At 46.9% G+C, this 17,500-nt stretch overlaps 1 protein-coding gene across 1 annotated transcript in view; it reads right to left on the bottom strand.

The window, feature by feature from the left end:
• ebf1a (EBF transcription factor 1a) overlaps positions 1 to 17,500 on the bottom strand; it is an 87,171-nt gene that overhangs the window by 25,832 nt on the left and 43,839 nt on the right. The window contains 1 exon segment of the mRNA XM_080774689.1: positions 14,434 to 14,560. Coding sequence (XP_080630815.1) covers positions 14,434 to 14,560 — 127 coding nt within the window.

Genomic DNA, 17,500 nt, shown 5'->3' on the forward strand with positions numbered 1-17,500 from the left:
GCACACAGAAGCATCACGCTGCAACACGCATGTGGCGTTTTGGCTGTGGTTGTTGCGCGACACTCTAAGTTGTGCAACTATAAGTATGAATCAGGAGGATTTTCATCATGCTTAAGTAGCATGTGATGTGTCGAACTAGGGGTTTTCATGATGCTAAATCCATTCCAAGCATTAGTTTTGCACAAAAAACACTCCTTTGGCTAAAAAACGGCCGTAGCGTCGTCACAAATGGGATGAAATCAGCACATTTGCAGTGGCTATGGGCGTTTTAGCCCAATGAGTGTTGTTTTTGCGAAACGAATGCTTGGAATGGTTTCAGCACATGAAACCCCCTTAGTTTGACACATGCGACTTAAAGCATGACTGGAATTTTGAATTGTTTGCCTTCTATAGGTCGTTCTAATGCTATGGTCAGTTGGTCACATATTATGCCAATTATGAAAATTGCTCAACATAATGCAAGTTAGCATCCGGCAGTTTCTAAATGCCATGGGGACACATACAGTACTAAACATGTCTAACATAAAACCTTGGTGTACTGTAACTCAACATGTCCGGATTCACAATGGGGCTCTACGGGCTGGCAAGTAGACTAATGGTGCAGACTTGCTCAGTACATAAGTGCCAAGTGCCACAGCAGGTCACGTCGAGGGAATGAGCCAGAAAACGGAATTAGATTTTCAGCTTTCCAGCACGGCATCAAGGAACCCAGATTGACGAGCTTGCAAAGAGACACATATAGGATGGCTTGGATCTCGGCTGCATGTACGAGACACAACGTTAAACAAAGTATCTCTAAGCACAGCCGTGTTTGTACACAACATTTTCCTTGTCCTTGTAAGATATGTCGAGCCCGACGTTCTTTCTATCCATCCTGGCCAAGAATGAGCTCAATGTTTACAAAAACAGAGCACACACCGTCACTCTATTCTGAGTCATGTGGGCTAGAGTAGAGAATCCCGTACACGATTTTACAAACTATACTGGAGCCTATGGCTGTAATTAGGACACACGGAAGTGAAACTGACTTACATAGCCGGTTAAGACTGATATGAGGTTAGGGGACTTACGTGGCCGGTTAAGACTGATATGAGGTTAGGGGACTTACCTTATTCATAGTCTGATTTATCGGTGGTGAGGTGACCACCGTAACTACAACATGACGTCACGGAGCCGCGTGACGTTTTTACTCACCACCGCTCCACGTTATTACAGCTTCGGTGGTCAACTCACCACCGGAGCGGTGGTCACCTCACCACCGGAGCGGTGGTCACCTCACCACCGGAGCGGTGGTCACCTCACCACCGGAGCGGTGGTCACCTCACCACCGGAGCGGTGGTCACCTCACCACCGGAGCGGTGGTCACCTCACCTCACTCACTTACGTGGCCGGTTAAGACAGAGGTGAGGGGTTGATGAACAAGTGGACCGCACGCGCCGGCACCAATAAAGGAGTGAAGTTGGCCCCTAGTAAATGTAAGAAGTCTTAGTGCACGCGCATGTACGATTTAGTCTTACCCTGTCAGACGTTCCCTAATCGCTAATCAGTTCTCAACAACGCACCAAATGAGCCTCCAGTGAACAATAGCATAAAGACGATACATATAGCGATATCCTCCCTTATTACAAATAACAAGGCAATTTTGGTAATTGAGAGAGGAAGTGAAATTGTCTCATTTTCAAGGGCCATAAATTTGAGTCCACGGGGGACAACATAATACGCATAGACACGTGCATGCACTCACACAAAATGCACGCACATACAGTATACACAGCACACGCACGCACACACACACACACGCACGCACGCACACCTTACAGCATGTCTAGAAGGGAGTGGCTGGCCTATTAATGGCAAAACCCACATTTGCAACAGGACTGAATTGATAAGAGTTTAAACAAAGCTAGGTGTTCACCCCCATCTCTCTCTCTCTGTCTCTCTCCCTCTCCCTCCCTCTCCCTCCATCACACAGGTATATTTATATGCCCGGGCTGTCGCTCTGGAGGAGAGCAAATCAAAGCCAGTAAAACATAACTGCCATAAATAAATGAATACATGAGCAACGGCCCCCGCAGACTGGGATGGAGGGGGGGGGGGGGGGGGAGATTCACCCAGCAATCACCCGCATCAGATCAGATCAATGCTCATGGAAATTTCATGAAGCTCAGAATCCTCCAACACTGCTTCATATTTCACTATAATAACCCACAGGACTGCTGGGGGGGAGGGAGAAGGAGAGAGAGAAGGGGGGGCGGGGGGGGCTATCGGAGGATAATTGAGAGGTCAGAGCTGCTTGTTACCCCTGGAAACACTATGAGAGGTACAGTATAGGACCGGCCTATGTCCTGTGGGCCCTGACCCCTGTGGGCCCTGACCCCTGCGTGCGTGCGTGCGTGCGTGCGTGCGTGCGCCTGGTTCTGATAACAGGCCCCATGTGGACTATATAACAAAGCTGGTCATAATATCTGGAGGGAGGAGACCCTGTTTCCACAACGCCGTTTCATCAAGACCAACTTACACAAATTGTAGTGAAAATGGAGTATCATAATACTGTATTATGTCATACTTGATATACATCAAATAAACAAAATACACGTATGAATGTATATCACTGCTGTATGTAGCGTATGAGAGTTAGCAAACATACCATTCTAAATCAGTGGTTTTCAACCCTTTTCATATCAAGGCCCATTATTCATTCTGCATTTGAGCCTCTCAGACGCAATTCATTTAACAATATTTTAACTCTTGAGAGCGTCAAATTAAACCCTTACAGGTCCATTGGCTTTAATTCTCTCAAGAGTTAAAGATATATCTATACTTCTACGGGCCGACGGCGTGGAACAAACTCCCACTGTACCTTCGACAGGCAGCCTCTGTAGACATGTTTAAAGCACAGCTCAAGACCTGCTTCTATACACTCTTGCTTTCAGTTGATCTGTTAAATCCCTTGTTATTAATGTCCTCACTGTATTGCATTGCTGCTATTAATGTAATGTTTTATGCCTTGCTTTTCTTTTCTTTTTTTTCGCCATTGCTCTGTAAAGCTGGATAATTGGGCAAACTATAGATTGTAATGATACATGCATACAATAAAGAGATCTGTTCATGTGTTGATATTTGCTGTGAGGAGAGAGAGGGTCTTCCATCTTGGAGAAAAGGCTCTTACAACAACTATACACTTCTCTTGTTCTCTTCTCTCCCTCCTATACTATAGCTCCCTCACTCAAGCCTCATTTGTGCTTGGTATGCATGCGGCAAATAGCAGATCTACAAGCTCACCGCACAGTCATATTCGTGAGCTTGTAGAGCACGAACGACACCAGCACCCCCACCCCACCCCACACACACACACATCTCTCTCTCTCGCCGTCTCCCTACATCCCTCTCTCCATTCTTTGTCTCTCTCTCTCTCTCTCTCTCTCTCCCTTCCAGTCTCAGGTGTGATCTCATAAGCGCTGGCCAGCGATCGATGCCGCCAGTGGCAGAGGTTCAATAGCGCTGAATTACGGCTTCATTTCTACCCCCTCTCACACGCACAGGCACACGCACGCACACACACACACACACACACACACACACACACACACACAGCTGAGAATTGCACCTCATCCCCCCCCGCTCCACCATCTACAAACACATTCAACGCGGCGCGCACGCACGCATACACACACAGACACACACACACACACACACACCAATCGCCATCAACGACTCCCCAATCCCGATCAATACCTTACAATCTAATTTTTATCCATTTTTCCATAAACCCCGAGATTGCGTTTATTTGCAGAATCCGACAAGCTAAATAAAGCACCGCTTGAACATGTCAGAGAGACTAATGCATGGCTGGAAATTCATACGTAGAAAACAGATGAGTTGTGCTTTCTTTGCTCCCGGAGAGAGAGAGAGAGAGAGAGAGAGGGAGAGAGAGAGAGGGAGAGAGAGAGAGGAGAAGGGAGGGCAGGGAAAGGTGGAGAGTGATTCTACAAATCAATGGAGGTGTGGATGCCAGCAGAACGTAAGCTCTAATAATGTGCTGCACAAAGAACACATAGACACTTAACAATACTAAAAGATATATATATATATGCACATGCTGATGTCCAATACAATGGATGCTGGATGCAAAAGATAACCTCGTAGATCAGAACTGAAAGATCTGCACAAACAAACAGCTTTAGGCTCAGAAGGGATTGTGTTTCTGGAAACGTCTAGAAATGTTCCTATATTTTACGTGACTGACTTATATATTATTATTGACCTTGTGGTAAACAGACGGTCCCGGGTTTGAATCCCCGGACCGGGCAATATGTGGAGGTGTCCCTGAGCAACAACGCTATAGCCTATATATATAGGCTGTAGTCCCAATGACCACATGAGCAGCAAGCAACTGGGTGAAGCTGAAAACGGAATTTCCCTCAAATTATAAACAAGTTGTGAGCTTAGATGGGATATTTATGGCAAAGAAATGTTGTGTATTTTGGGGGGGGGGAGCAAATATACACGGTAGAAAGATAGAGCACTACTTCCCAAACAGTGGGTCGGTTTTCATGGGTTGCTACTAAAATCCTGTTGGTTTTCTTGTTTTCTAGATTTAGTTTTTAATGATTTTTCAAAAGATTTTCTCGCCTGTGGGCGTTCAGGTGGTGGTGCTATGGTGAAAACCATTACTTCATGAACTGGTGGGTGTGGCCAAATAAAAAACATCATTTTAACACTTTCTGTATAGACACTGTACACACAGGGGGGGGGGGATCACTATAGCTCCATCTTTAAGTATACATTTAAAAAATGATAAATAAGCACAAACATGGCACATTTCTCTTTTTTTTTTATTTTTATCATTTACATTCCAAATTCATTTCCATCGTCATCACGGAGCAGCAGATGCTGCCGACCCGACCGTAACAGGCATGGCGCTCGCCAGGGGAACGCGTACACGGGGAGAGAGCTAAACGCGGAATAGAAAATAAATCTCAACTCGCAGCGTTTTGTTGTGTTGGTGTGTGAGTGAGTTCCCTGGTGGCCTGAGTGTGGAGGCGAGCGCAGAGAGAAAGACCACCTCCTCCACCTCCTCCTCCTCCCCCACCTCCTCCATCACCACCACCACCCCCACCACCTCCTCCTCCTCCTCCTCCATCTCCATCACCACCACCACCACCACCACCACCACCTCCTCCTCCTCCTCCTCCTCCTCCTCCTCCCCCACCTCCTCCTCCTCCTCCCCCACCTCCTCCTCCTCCTCCTCCTCCCCCACCTCCTCCTCCTCCTCCATCACCACCACCACCACCTCCTCCTCCTCCTCCTCCTCCTCCCAGCCTGTCTCCAGCTGGAGAGCCAGGCCTTTTAATCAAGAGCAAGACACCACCCGGGCTCAATAAACGACGGCATTCACAAATAGGAGCAGAGGCAGTAATTGACCACCTCACGGCTGCACCCCAATTTTATTGCCAGCTGACTGCGTGGTGTGTGCGTGTGCATGTGTGTGCGTGTGTGTGTGTGTGTGTGTGTGTGTGTGTGTGTGTGTCTGTGCGCGTGTGCGTGTGCGTGTGTGTGCGTGTGTGTGTGTGTGTGTGTGCAGGCGCCTGTGTTGTTCCATGCAGATGTGTGCATGTGATACAATGGATGCCTCCACCAAAGCTATGTCAGTCTGGATGTAATTGAACCAAAGCAAACACGGGCCTGATACTGTGTGTGAGCGTGTGCACAGTATCACACACATCCAGAGGAGTTGTTTGACTCAGACGGTGTTCATTAATGTGGACTCTTAAAAACAGGAGCACACATACAACAAAACAAATAACGCAACATTGTGCACACAGAGACAAGTGAACAACAAGCAATACAGTATAGGCCTAACAATGAAAAGAAATGAACAGAGACAATGATATAACAGCAACTTAGTGACCCTGTTCTGCCAGATATGCCTGCGCTTCATGGCCACTGGGTTTAGTGACCCCGTTCAGCCAGATATATATAGCCTATACCTGGCCTTTCTGTCCACTGTCTTTAGTCTCGCATACCCTGGTGATCCGAGATCTCCACGTCTGATCTAAATTCATTATAGTCGATTGAGTCGTGTGGAGCTGGCTGGTGATGGGGATCCCACCACCTCAGCTGGCTGCTGATGGGCAGAGGCATCTAATAGAAGAGTTACGATATTGAGGGGGCAGAAACCGAGCGCTCGAGCGCTGTTCATGCAGCCTGAACTGAGACAAGCTGGAGTTGGAAATACATTGTTTTCAACGAGGGCGGCGCAAATAAGAGCTATTTTAAGCATGTGTGCAACATGACAACTGTTTTAAAGTATTGTACATTAACAACTAAAGTATCTTTAATGTTCATGTTGTACTATTACTACAAAACAATCTAAAATAAAGGGATTTAAGATCATTAAAGCCGGGCTGTTGCCTGAGTCCTACTTCCGGTCTAGGAAGCCATTGGACTGAAGCCCCATGAAGTGAACGCAGTTTGCGTAACTCTGTCTATATCTAAGGCTCTGCTGATGGGGATCCCACCACCTCAGCTGGTTAAAATTCTGCTCCTGTCCTGACTGACTTTTTGTCTTGTTCGCTGTCTGCTCTCCTCTTTAACGGCTTCATCCACAGCCCAGCTGACTGATGCGTCCCCTCCCCACGCACCTTCATCTGCACCCAGCGCCCCCAGGAACTACCCTTAATGTGTGTGTGTGTGTGTGTGTGATGGTGAAACCGGGGGAGTCTTTTAATATCAGCCACGGCTCCGGCAGACACGGCAGCGGAGCGGACATCGCTGCATACTGAGGAGGCAGCGATTGCCTTGTGAACGACAAGTACGATTCATCAGCAACCACCAATCTATGACCAGTTGTATACTCCTATGTCACGCACGCACGCACGCACGCACGCACGCACGCACGCACGCCGTCTCAGTGGCATGCAGGCAGCATTAGATCTCATGCAGGGAGCATTAGATCTCTGCATTGCTTGGAGAAGAGAAGAGAGAGCAACGTTCTGATGGACGATGTAAAGACAGCAATAAGTGCAACGTGATACACAGCCAGACCCTGAACACGCACACACGCACGCATGCACACACACTACACTACGCGTGCACACACACACACTACAAAATAATACAGATTATTTAATCTACATTTGTTTTAAATGAAAAATAGACAGTTGGAAAAGAGTACAGGCTATTTATTGATAGAATGAATACTATTAACAGGCTTTGGGCCAAACCCCTATAGCTTGTTTCCATTTCCTCCTGTATAATATTGGAATCGGTCAGAATCGGTATCAGCAAATATGACCCTGCAAATAATCGGAGATCGGATATCAGTCATAATTTCATAATCGTGCACCCCTAGAAATGACCTGGTAATGATAGAGAGAGAGAGAGAGAGAGAGAGTGTAGTACGGCTTGGTGATCAAATGTTTTTTATGGTCGCCGAGAAATTTATTTCTGCATGCATTACTTGTCATGCCAATAAAGATTAAGGAAATTTTAAAATGGAGACACACAGAGAAGGAGAGAGAGATAAGGGGGAGAGAGAGAGAGAGGGGGGGGGGGTATTTCGGCCCCAGAGGTGGGTGAGGCAGAGGGCACAGAGCGAAGGAGAAAGTGGGAGCTGGATTAAAAGTGGAGCATAGGAGAAAGAGACAGAGAGAACGTAAAACATTCTTTCATTCTTATCAGCTGAGCTTAATTGCCTTTGATGAGTCTAATTGGGAGCTTTCTGAAGTCTAATGGCAGAGGAATCCTCAGAGACACACACACACGAGCACGCACGCACGTACTGTACGCACGCACGCAAACGCACGCAAACGCACGCACGCACGCACGCACGCACACACACACACACAACCGCCGCTATAACTCTCTCTGCTAAATCTCAAAACTCAACTCCCCTGCCCTTTGTCTCTCTCTCTCTCCCCCATATCTTCCCCCCTTTCTTTTAGACTGAAATACAGCTGAGAGCCGTGGTGGAAACAGTACTGGAATGTTTTACTCTACTAGTAAAAGTATCCTGGAATGTAGAAACACTATAAAACAGACTTGAGTACAAAAGTATTGGTATAAAAACGTATACTTAAAGTAGCAAAACTGAAAGCAGTTGACTGGACTAAGCCTGATTTAAGCCGTTGTTTGAAAGCTCAACGCATTGTTGAGCTTTGCTGAGCTTGAAATTAAGGCTTGTCGCTTGTCCGAGACAAGTATTACATCTTCCCGGACAAGTGCATTAAAATGTTACTTGTCCGTTGGACAAGTGACTCTTGGTTTCACTGTGACGCTCATACCAGCCAACAATATTGTCTGGCTTTCCTAATCATCACCTTTCCAATATTGTTAATAGCCCTCGAATGTCTGGAATCTTACATTCATTTCATGTTTTCCAAATTCCAAATACACAGCCATATTATCAGTCCTATCAGAGCAGTTAGCAGACTGACCACGTCAGCATGTAAACTTGTAGCACTGCGTGTATACTCACACTCTTTGAGTCAGATATTGTCCTCTAATGTCATATCCATGTGAAAGTTCTGGCAGAAAACATATGTCATGTAAAATATCGCCACTTTACATGAGGAAAAGCTAGACTGAAAATTAAAAAGAATCCTTTGGGAACAGTCGATGTTTGGGAAGCACAAACATGGCGCACACAATTGACAGGTGTTGTGATTGGTGTTGGGTAATTGATCACACAACCTGTTTTGTGTGCCCCATACTTACATTTGTGCTTCCTAAAGTTTTGATATGTTCAGTCCTGCAGAGAATCTCGCCCATGTGCAGCTCGTGGAAAAGTGCGGGGCTATTTGACTAAATACACATTTTCTGCCAGAACTTTCAAATTAATATGAAACTAGTCCCCCAAAACGAGTCTAAGTCTCTGGAATTAATTATTGGGTGGGTGCACACACACACAGGCAGTGCTATACGTTTAAATTCCGACGCGGTCAGTCTGGTAACTGTGCGCGGATAGGACCGATCTATGGCTGTGTATTTGGAATACATGAAATATAATTATGTAAGATCATAGACATTCTAATCTAGGGCTATTAACTTGCAAACTTAGAATATTCACCTAATATTCAAACATGTATTCACCAAGTAAAACCAACTTACAGTTAGTTGATTTAAAATGTAATGTGCTCGTGCTCCGGACAAGTGACTTTTGTGCCCGGACAATGAATAGGAAATGCACTTGTCTGAAGGACAAGTGCATTTGCCTCAAAAAGTTAATGACAAGCCTTGCAGTAAAACTCGTTTAATTGGGGACCACCTGGAACCCCCTCAAGGACCACTGGTGGTCCCCGGACCACTGCTTAAGAACCACTGCTCTTCTACACCACTGGCCGAGAGTCTCTCCATTCAGTGACATGTGGTTCGTCTAACATCCATGGTAACACGAGAGGATACACCTATACGCTGTACCTGTATATAGATTGCACAGTGAGGGCTGTGTGTGTGTGCACGTGGATGCATGCGTGCATGTGTGTGTTTGTGCGCGCGCCCGTGTGCGTGCGCGTGCGTGTGGTAGCAGCAGCAGCAGCAGCAGTATTGGTTATGTGTTGACTTAATTAGGTCTGTGAGTCGCTTGCTTTCCTCTCCTCAGCAGAAGTTGATTAGCAATGCCAGCTGTCCCCGATGTAATTCAGTTGCACGCACGTGCGTGCGTGCATGCATGCATGCATTTGTTTGCACACGGGCATGCATATATGATGCATGCGTGCGTGTGTGTGTGTGTGTGTATATACATGCATTTTATGCGGCTATACATGTGTCTGCGTGCGTGTCTGTGCATGTGTGTGTGTGTGTGTGTGTGTGTGTGTGTGTGTGCACGCGAGTGCTGCCAGCTGCCACGCCGCGCTGCCAATCCTCCATGATTAGTACCCACTGGCAACTGGGCTCAAACCGGTGCCAAGCAGGCCCAGGAGGACTGGATGGCCCTCGGTATAATCCTCCATCCATCCTTCTATACTCCCCTCTCTCTTTCTCTCTCTGCATCTCTCTCTCCCCTGTCCTCCACTCTCATCAGCCCCTCTCGCCCCCCTTCCTCCATTTCTACCTCCCCTCTTCTCTCTCTCTCTCTCTCTCTCTCCCATATCAGGGTGGTTGTTGCTACTACAGCAGGTGAAAGCATAATGATGACATCATAACGGAGCAGTTAATGGAGGCACCGATGGTTGGTTGACTCGAGGAGGCAGCGAGCAGCGGGCATCGCTCCAAGACCACGCCCACCCGGTGAGAGAGAGAGCTCCAGGGTGGACAGACAGACAGACAGACAGACAGGGAGAGAGAGAGAGAGAGAGAGAGAGAGAGAGAGAGAGAGAGAGATTGAAGCCTCGACACGGACGACTAGGTTGTGTGTGGGACTGTGTGTGTTGGGGCTCAAAGTGCACGACCTCTCACTCACCTGTTGAGATTATTTTCCTTCCTCTCTCCCTCTGTCTCTCTCTGTCTCTCTCTCTCTCTCCCCCATCTTTCTCTCTGTCTCCCCCCCTCCCTCTCTCCCTCTCTCTCTCTCTCTCCCCCATCTTTCTCTCTGTCTCCCCCCTCCCTCTCTCCCTCTCTCTCTCTTCTCCCCATCTTTCTCTCTGTCATCCCCTCTCTCTCTCTACCCATAGGCTGAGAGAGGAAATTAATTCATTTCAAAGAGGGGAGTTTTGAATAAGTGGACGTGACAAGGTGAGAGAGAGATGAGGCTATCTGATACATGCATAAGCTGTTCACATGTCTGATGCACACACACACACAGAAACACACACACGTGTGTGTGCATGCATGCGCACACGCAAATGCATGCACGCATTGTTCACACGCACGCATGCACACACAGACACTCATGCGCGCGCACACTCACATGTTTGGCAGCGTGAAGCCTGTTGGACAGCTCTGGCATGGTGGAGGCTGCCCACCCATCTGCCCACTGTCTCAGCAATGTGTGTGCGTGTGTGTGTGCGTGTGTGTGTGTGTGTGTGTGTGTGTGTGTCTGTCCAAATATTCATCATACAAATATAAAACTGGGTGCCAAACACACAGTCACACACACACACACACACACACACACACACACACACACACACACACACACACACACACACACACAACACACACACGCGCGTGTGTGTGTGTGTGCATGTGAATATGCGCATGCTCAAACAGCCTGTGTGAGGATAGGGTGCTTCCCTGCATGGCGATGTGTGGTCAGATGTCAGCGGTTCCAGCTCCGGTTTAGGGTTTAGGGTTTAGGGTTTAGGTCTATCAGTGGAGGAGATTACAGACAGATTTATGTGATTCTGGGAGTCCCTGGAGAGCAGCGGCATCGCCTCACTTAATCACCGCCTCACATTCACTGTGTCAGTCAGTCGCCACGCCACACACACACACACACACACACACACACACACACACACACACACATACAACACCCTATGTGCACTGACGTGCACTCATAACACAACACTCAAGATTTTCTTAGCCCGCCGATGCAGGTCCCATCCAGCCACACCCCCCTCACTCTGTGTGTGTGTGTGTGTGTGTGTGTGTCTCTCTCCCTCCCTTCCATCGTCAAATATGACTTTCGCTGTCTGAGCCTTTCTCCTTCAGACTCAAGCCTGAGGTTAAATCTCAATAATCTCAGCAATCACTAGGTCAATCTGCCGCACGCACGCACGCAGTCACACACACACGCAGTCACACACACACACGCAGTCACACACACACACGCAGTCACACACACACACACGCAGCCACGCACACACATGACCTTCTACTCCTCCAGGATGTGTAAATCTTGGGAGCGTAGTGCTGTGTAACTCGCTGATCTCAACACTGTTTCGGTTCATTTAAAATGGTCAGATAGGCAAGTTTTGGAAGTGGAAGGAAGGAAGGACTGGTTCTATATTCACACATAATATATGTAATATCACCTGGAGAAGGAGAAGAGACACTCTCTATGCTCTAAAGCAGTGCTTCTCAACCAGCGGTCCGAGGACCACCAGTGGTCCTTGAGGGGGTTCCAGGTGGTCCTCAGAAAAATGACGGAGAGTTGGTAACCAAATTGACCATTACAGAGTGTACACAATTAGAAGAATTGTTTGCCCATTGTCTCTCCTATGGTACCAACATCAATACAGCATGGAACTGTGCAGGACAGAATCTTATCCAACTAAATAGTCTTTCGTTTTGGGTCTGAGAGGCTAAATGTCATCAGATGGTGGTCCGTGGCTCAAATGCTGAATAAATGATGGTCCTTGATATGAAAAGGGTTGAAAAGCAACACTGCTCTAAGGTGTTCTGTGATGTCAGTGTATAGTATGTAGTCTTTAATCCTGGCATGTCATTAGACAGAGGCATAGGGTTTCAACAATCCTGTTTTCAAAATATCAGATGAAGAAATATAGATTGGTCCATTGTTTTGTTTTCTATTCCAAAATTGTAAAAAGAAAACCCAAAAACCCAAAAGTAAAAAAATAAATCTAGAATCTAGATTTATTTGGGGGGGGGGGGGGGGGGGGAACAAAGTTCATAAATATAAATAAATAAAAATTAAGTTTTGTTTATGCCTTATAGGTGTTTAATGTGTTAAAGTGCCATGGGTTTGGGTTAAGTTGAGTACAGCAGCCGGTCATACTGTATATATAGATACATGTTCTGTATATTACCCAGCAAGCCAAATGACGTTCAGAACGTTCAATCCTATAGGCCAGATCACAGCCCATATGGGGATGATCTTTACATTGAGGACTAGGCCAGATCACAGCCCATATGGGGATGATCTTTACGGCATTTCCAGGACGCCTTCACCAGTTGAAATAATATAGCTTATTCTGGGCCAGATCTGACGACTCTAGTTATATGATATGACTTAATCTGTCCCCAATAGAGACGTGACTAATTCGTCCAGGTCCTGACCGTGCTAGCTTGGTAGTGAATAGTGGGTTCATTGTGTTATGTGTCCACAAAACATGATAGATCATGTCTGCAGGTCTTCAGTCCAAACACAACACGAACACTACAACAGCCTATTTCACTGATTAACAGCTTCGACCAGAGAGGATGCAAGTAATTAGTGAAAGCAGCTGGTGTATAAATGAAAGCCTGAATACACTCGGATCTCCACCACGACACATCATTGAATTCCACTGATTTATAATGTTATTGCGACCGCAGGTCGCATTTACTATATGAAATTGTACATTTCCCGTCAGTCACTCGATATGCCCATACATGGGAATGCCCCCGCCCAGGTCTCGTGACATCATGTGACATCATCAGGGATGGAGATCCTGCTGTCACAATTAAGCCCATACTGTATATGGAGATCCCTGATGACATCAATATTGGCTATGCAGCAACTCTACATCTGACCTCAAACCTCAAAGCCTTAGATCTCCATATGGAGCTTACCTGTTCTGACATTCCATATGTTGATCCTTCACCATCCAACCTTCCTCTTCGATGTCTCCCTTTTGACCGATACCTGTCCTTTTAAATCTAGACGGGCCCGGCAGCCAGCGAAAACTAGAGGTCTCAACAGGTTCCAAAAATTAAGGCCCAGCCCTACCTGGTCCCTCATCAAACCCTGCATGTACACTCAAGAGAATGTCCCCGCTACCACCCATAGATCTCCATATATGGAGCTGACCTGTTCTGACATTCCATATGTTGATCTGACCTTATCAAACCCTGTACATTCAAGACATGCTCCTTATTCAGTCGATGTTGATCTGACCCCCCCATGCCAAAGCGCCAGCACTCGCCCAGCAGTCTTCCGTCAACGAGGCTTACTGGTAGTCATGTAGTACATAAGAATGCAGTGTATTATATATGTGATATTTATATTTACTGGTAGTCATGTAGTACATCAGAATGCAGTGTATGTGATATTACTGGTAGTCATGTAGTACATCAGAATGCAGTGTATTATATATGTGATATTTTCAGGCTATTCATGCTACGCGGTGTCATACAAAGCAGACTGTTGCCTCACACAACTTTCACAATGATTCCGTCATACAGTCTGCTGTTAAAGCCCTGTCATTTCCTGTCAGCTTACATCAAATAAATGCCGAAAAAGAGAGATTGCGGAATAGTAACACAACAGTAAACTGGACACACACACACACACAGGACACAGCGCCGTTGTTCCACTTCCTGTTAGGTCATCATTCCCTGTGGTGATGTCATGACCCTGCTGCTGCCGTGTGCTCTGTCATCCTCACACAGCTGACCAGCGTGTTATACTGTACACTATACTGTACATTACTGGAAGAGGAGGAGGGTATGGAATGCTTATTGTTGCTGCGTCATCTGTTTTCCCAGCGCTGTATACGTAAGCAAACACGCGGGTATGTGTGTGTGTGTGTGTGTGTGTGCGTGTGTGCGTGTGTGTGTGTGTGTGTGTGTGTGTGTGTGTGTGTGTGTGCCGGCGGGTGTTTGTACCTGTGTAGATGAAGCGTCCCGGCGTGCCCTTGCAGAACTGTTTGGACTTGTAGGACAGCGTGACCTCCACCACCCCGGGGATGTGCCTGGGCGGGGTCTGCACGCGGATGGCGTGCGGTGTGATCAGCTACGGAGCGTCACAGGGGACAAAAATGTACATACAGTCAAATACAGTACATCCCCCTGTATGATCGGTATATAAAGCGATTAACCCATTCTGACCTGAGATCAGATTCATACGAGGTTTCCACTGGACACACACTGGGTCTGATTAACCCATTCTGACCTGAGATCAGATTAAAAAAATGTCAGTCGTTCTTCGATTTTTCAAAAATAGCAGATCTACAAGCTCGTAGCGCGCCACTCGGTGGCGCGCTATGAGCTTGTAGATCTGCTATTTTTCAATAGCTAAAGCATAACATGATGCTGACGCCAAAACGGGTTCCCGTTCAGAATGGGTTAACGGGTTTATTAAATGGGTTAATCATTCAAGGGATATTTCACTTTAAAAATCACACCCGTGTGAAGTGAGGGGCACTCTTATCATTATACATAATCTCATGAACAACTGAATTCATGTGATTGGTTAGCCGATTTGCTTTGTCTATACATATTGACGTAAATGTTCCCTTCATTGTCAATGGCATTTAATGTTTGTGTTGCCACAATTGTACGTCATATTGGAGGAACATATGACCTTTAGTACGACCCGGGTCATACTAAAGACTCAGTGGGACCCAGTGCCTCCCTGCTTGACACTCAGCATCAAGGGTTTGATTGGGGGTATAAGTCCCTGCGACATACTAGCGTCATGTCCAGGGGGTGTACTTGTACGTACATCATGTCCAGGGGGTGTACTTGTACATCAGGTCTAGGGGGTGTACTTGTACATCATGTCCAGGGGGTGTACTTGTACATCATGTCCAGGGGGTGTACTTGTACATTAAGCTGCCTCACGCTACAGAAACACATAGGCTCCTGCCCTATGGGCCTCATGGCTCTGCAAGTCTTACTTGCCTCACGAAGTAGGAGGCCAATATCAGTCACCACAAAAAAAGGACAGGTACTGTAGATTGCTGAATCTATCATGGTTATAAATGCAGTTTGAAGTTACAATGGGTTTGTATATAGTAAGGGGGTGGGGCAGCTAGAAATGAATATCAAATATCTAAAATACCGAATCGAGCAACTTAAAAACTGTTGTTCACATAAGCCTGAGAATTATGATAAAAGTGACCCAAAGTGAAATATCCCTTTAAGAGGACGCTTTGTCTCGGATTTCCAATTCAATTCTCTCTCTCTCCCTCTCTCCCTCTCTCTCTCCCCCTCCCTCTCCCTCTCCCTCTCCCTTTGTCTGTATAATCAGCCTGAAAATGATGCTTTCCTCTGTGAGGAAAAGCCCTCAGGTGTCTCTCCGGTAGCCCGAGGCAATGTCACCGTGAGTCCCCCTGCGCGGGACGCTGATGGTTGTTGACACGCACTCTGTAAAGAGCGCTTCAAACGCGAAGCGACGATGTGTTTATGAATAAAACACACTGGCCCCTGCAAACCACGACGCTTTGTGTAACACCCGCTGTAGGAATATGTATGATGCACTCGTCTCTCCGCGGCTGTGGCTGTCATCACAAGCCTGTCTAGCTGCCATTAGCCACATTAAAGCGCCACTGTGTCTTAAACAGGCCCACTTAACGCGGCATGATGAGCCCACTTGCCACGTATTTGTCTGCGTGCGTGTGTGCGTGCGCGTGTGCGTGCATGCATGCATGTGTGTGTGAGTGAGTGCGTGTGTGCGTGCATTTGTGCGTGCATGCGTGTGTGTGTGTCTGTGCATGAGTGCGCACACACTGAAGGCTCTTTGAAGGAGTCGGTAACGAGACAAAACACAGATGAGACCTCCTCGCCGAGAGCTTGTTTTCCCCACTCGTGACGCCCAACTAGCTAGCAGCGCTCAAAGCTATCAGCGACGCTGCCAGAGCCCGCCGTTTATGTTTGTGTGACTCTGTGTGTGCACGTGTGTGTACATGTGTGTGTGTGTAGTACGTGTGTTTGTGTGTGTGTGTGTGTGTGTGTGTGCGCTGTTCTGACTGTCCCTTTCATTGCTCACTTAGCCAGGCTTTCATTGTGGCCCCGTTCACCTTTCAGAGAGATAATATAGCAGCTTTTTATAGAATTATTCTTGTACTAAAGAGAAAGCGTGTTTTGGCGACGCGGCTGGTTGACCCCCCGTTTCACACACACACACTACATTTACATTTTAGTCATGTGGCAGATGTTCTCCTCACACTGTACTCTAGCGCACGCTGTACTCTAGTGCACGCACGCACGCACGCACACGCACACGCACACACACACACACACACACACACACACACACACACACACACACACACACACACACTAACAAGACAGCCGTCACCACGGTCACACCAGGCAAAACCAACGACAGAGCGGATCCGCCTGCAATGAGGCGGATTGCATGGTTTTCAAAATGACAAAAATAAGAGCTGTTCACCTGCTTCGAATGTTAAGATAAGAGTGTTCAGCTGCTTCGAATGTTAATATAAGAGCTGTTCACCTGCTTCGAACGTTAAGATAAGAGCTGTTCACCTGCTTCAAACGTTAAGATAAGAGCTGTTCACCTGCTTCGAATGTTAAGATAAGAGCTGTTCACCTGCTTCGAACGTTAAGATAAGAGCTGTTCACCTGCTTCGAATGTTAAGATAAGAGCTGTTCACCTGCTTCGAACGTTAAGATAAGAGCTGTTCACCTGCTTCGAATGTTAAGATAAGAGCTGTTCACCTGCTTCGAACGTTAAGATAAGAGCTGTTCACCTGCTTCGAACGTTAAGATAAGAGCTGTTCACCTGCTTCGAATGTTAAGATAAGAGCTGTTCACCTGCTTCGAACGTTAAGATAAGAGCTGTTCACCTGCTTCGAACGTTAAGATAAGAGCTGTTCACCTGCTTCGAACGTTAAGATAAGAGCTGTTCACCTGCTTCGAACGTTAAGATAAGAGCTGTTCACCTGCTTCGAATGTTATCAACCGATAATCACCAGCGTGTTCTCAT

Source organism: Protomyctophum bolini, assembly GCF_963924005.1.
Source record: "Protomyctophum bolini genome assembly, chromosome: 10".
In the NCBI taxonomy this organism is placed as follows: domain Eukaryota; kingdom Metazoa; phylum Chordata; class Actinopteri; order Myctophiformes; family Myctophidae; genus Protomyctophum; species Protomyctophum bolini.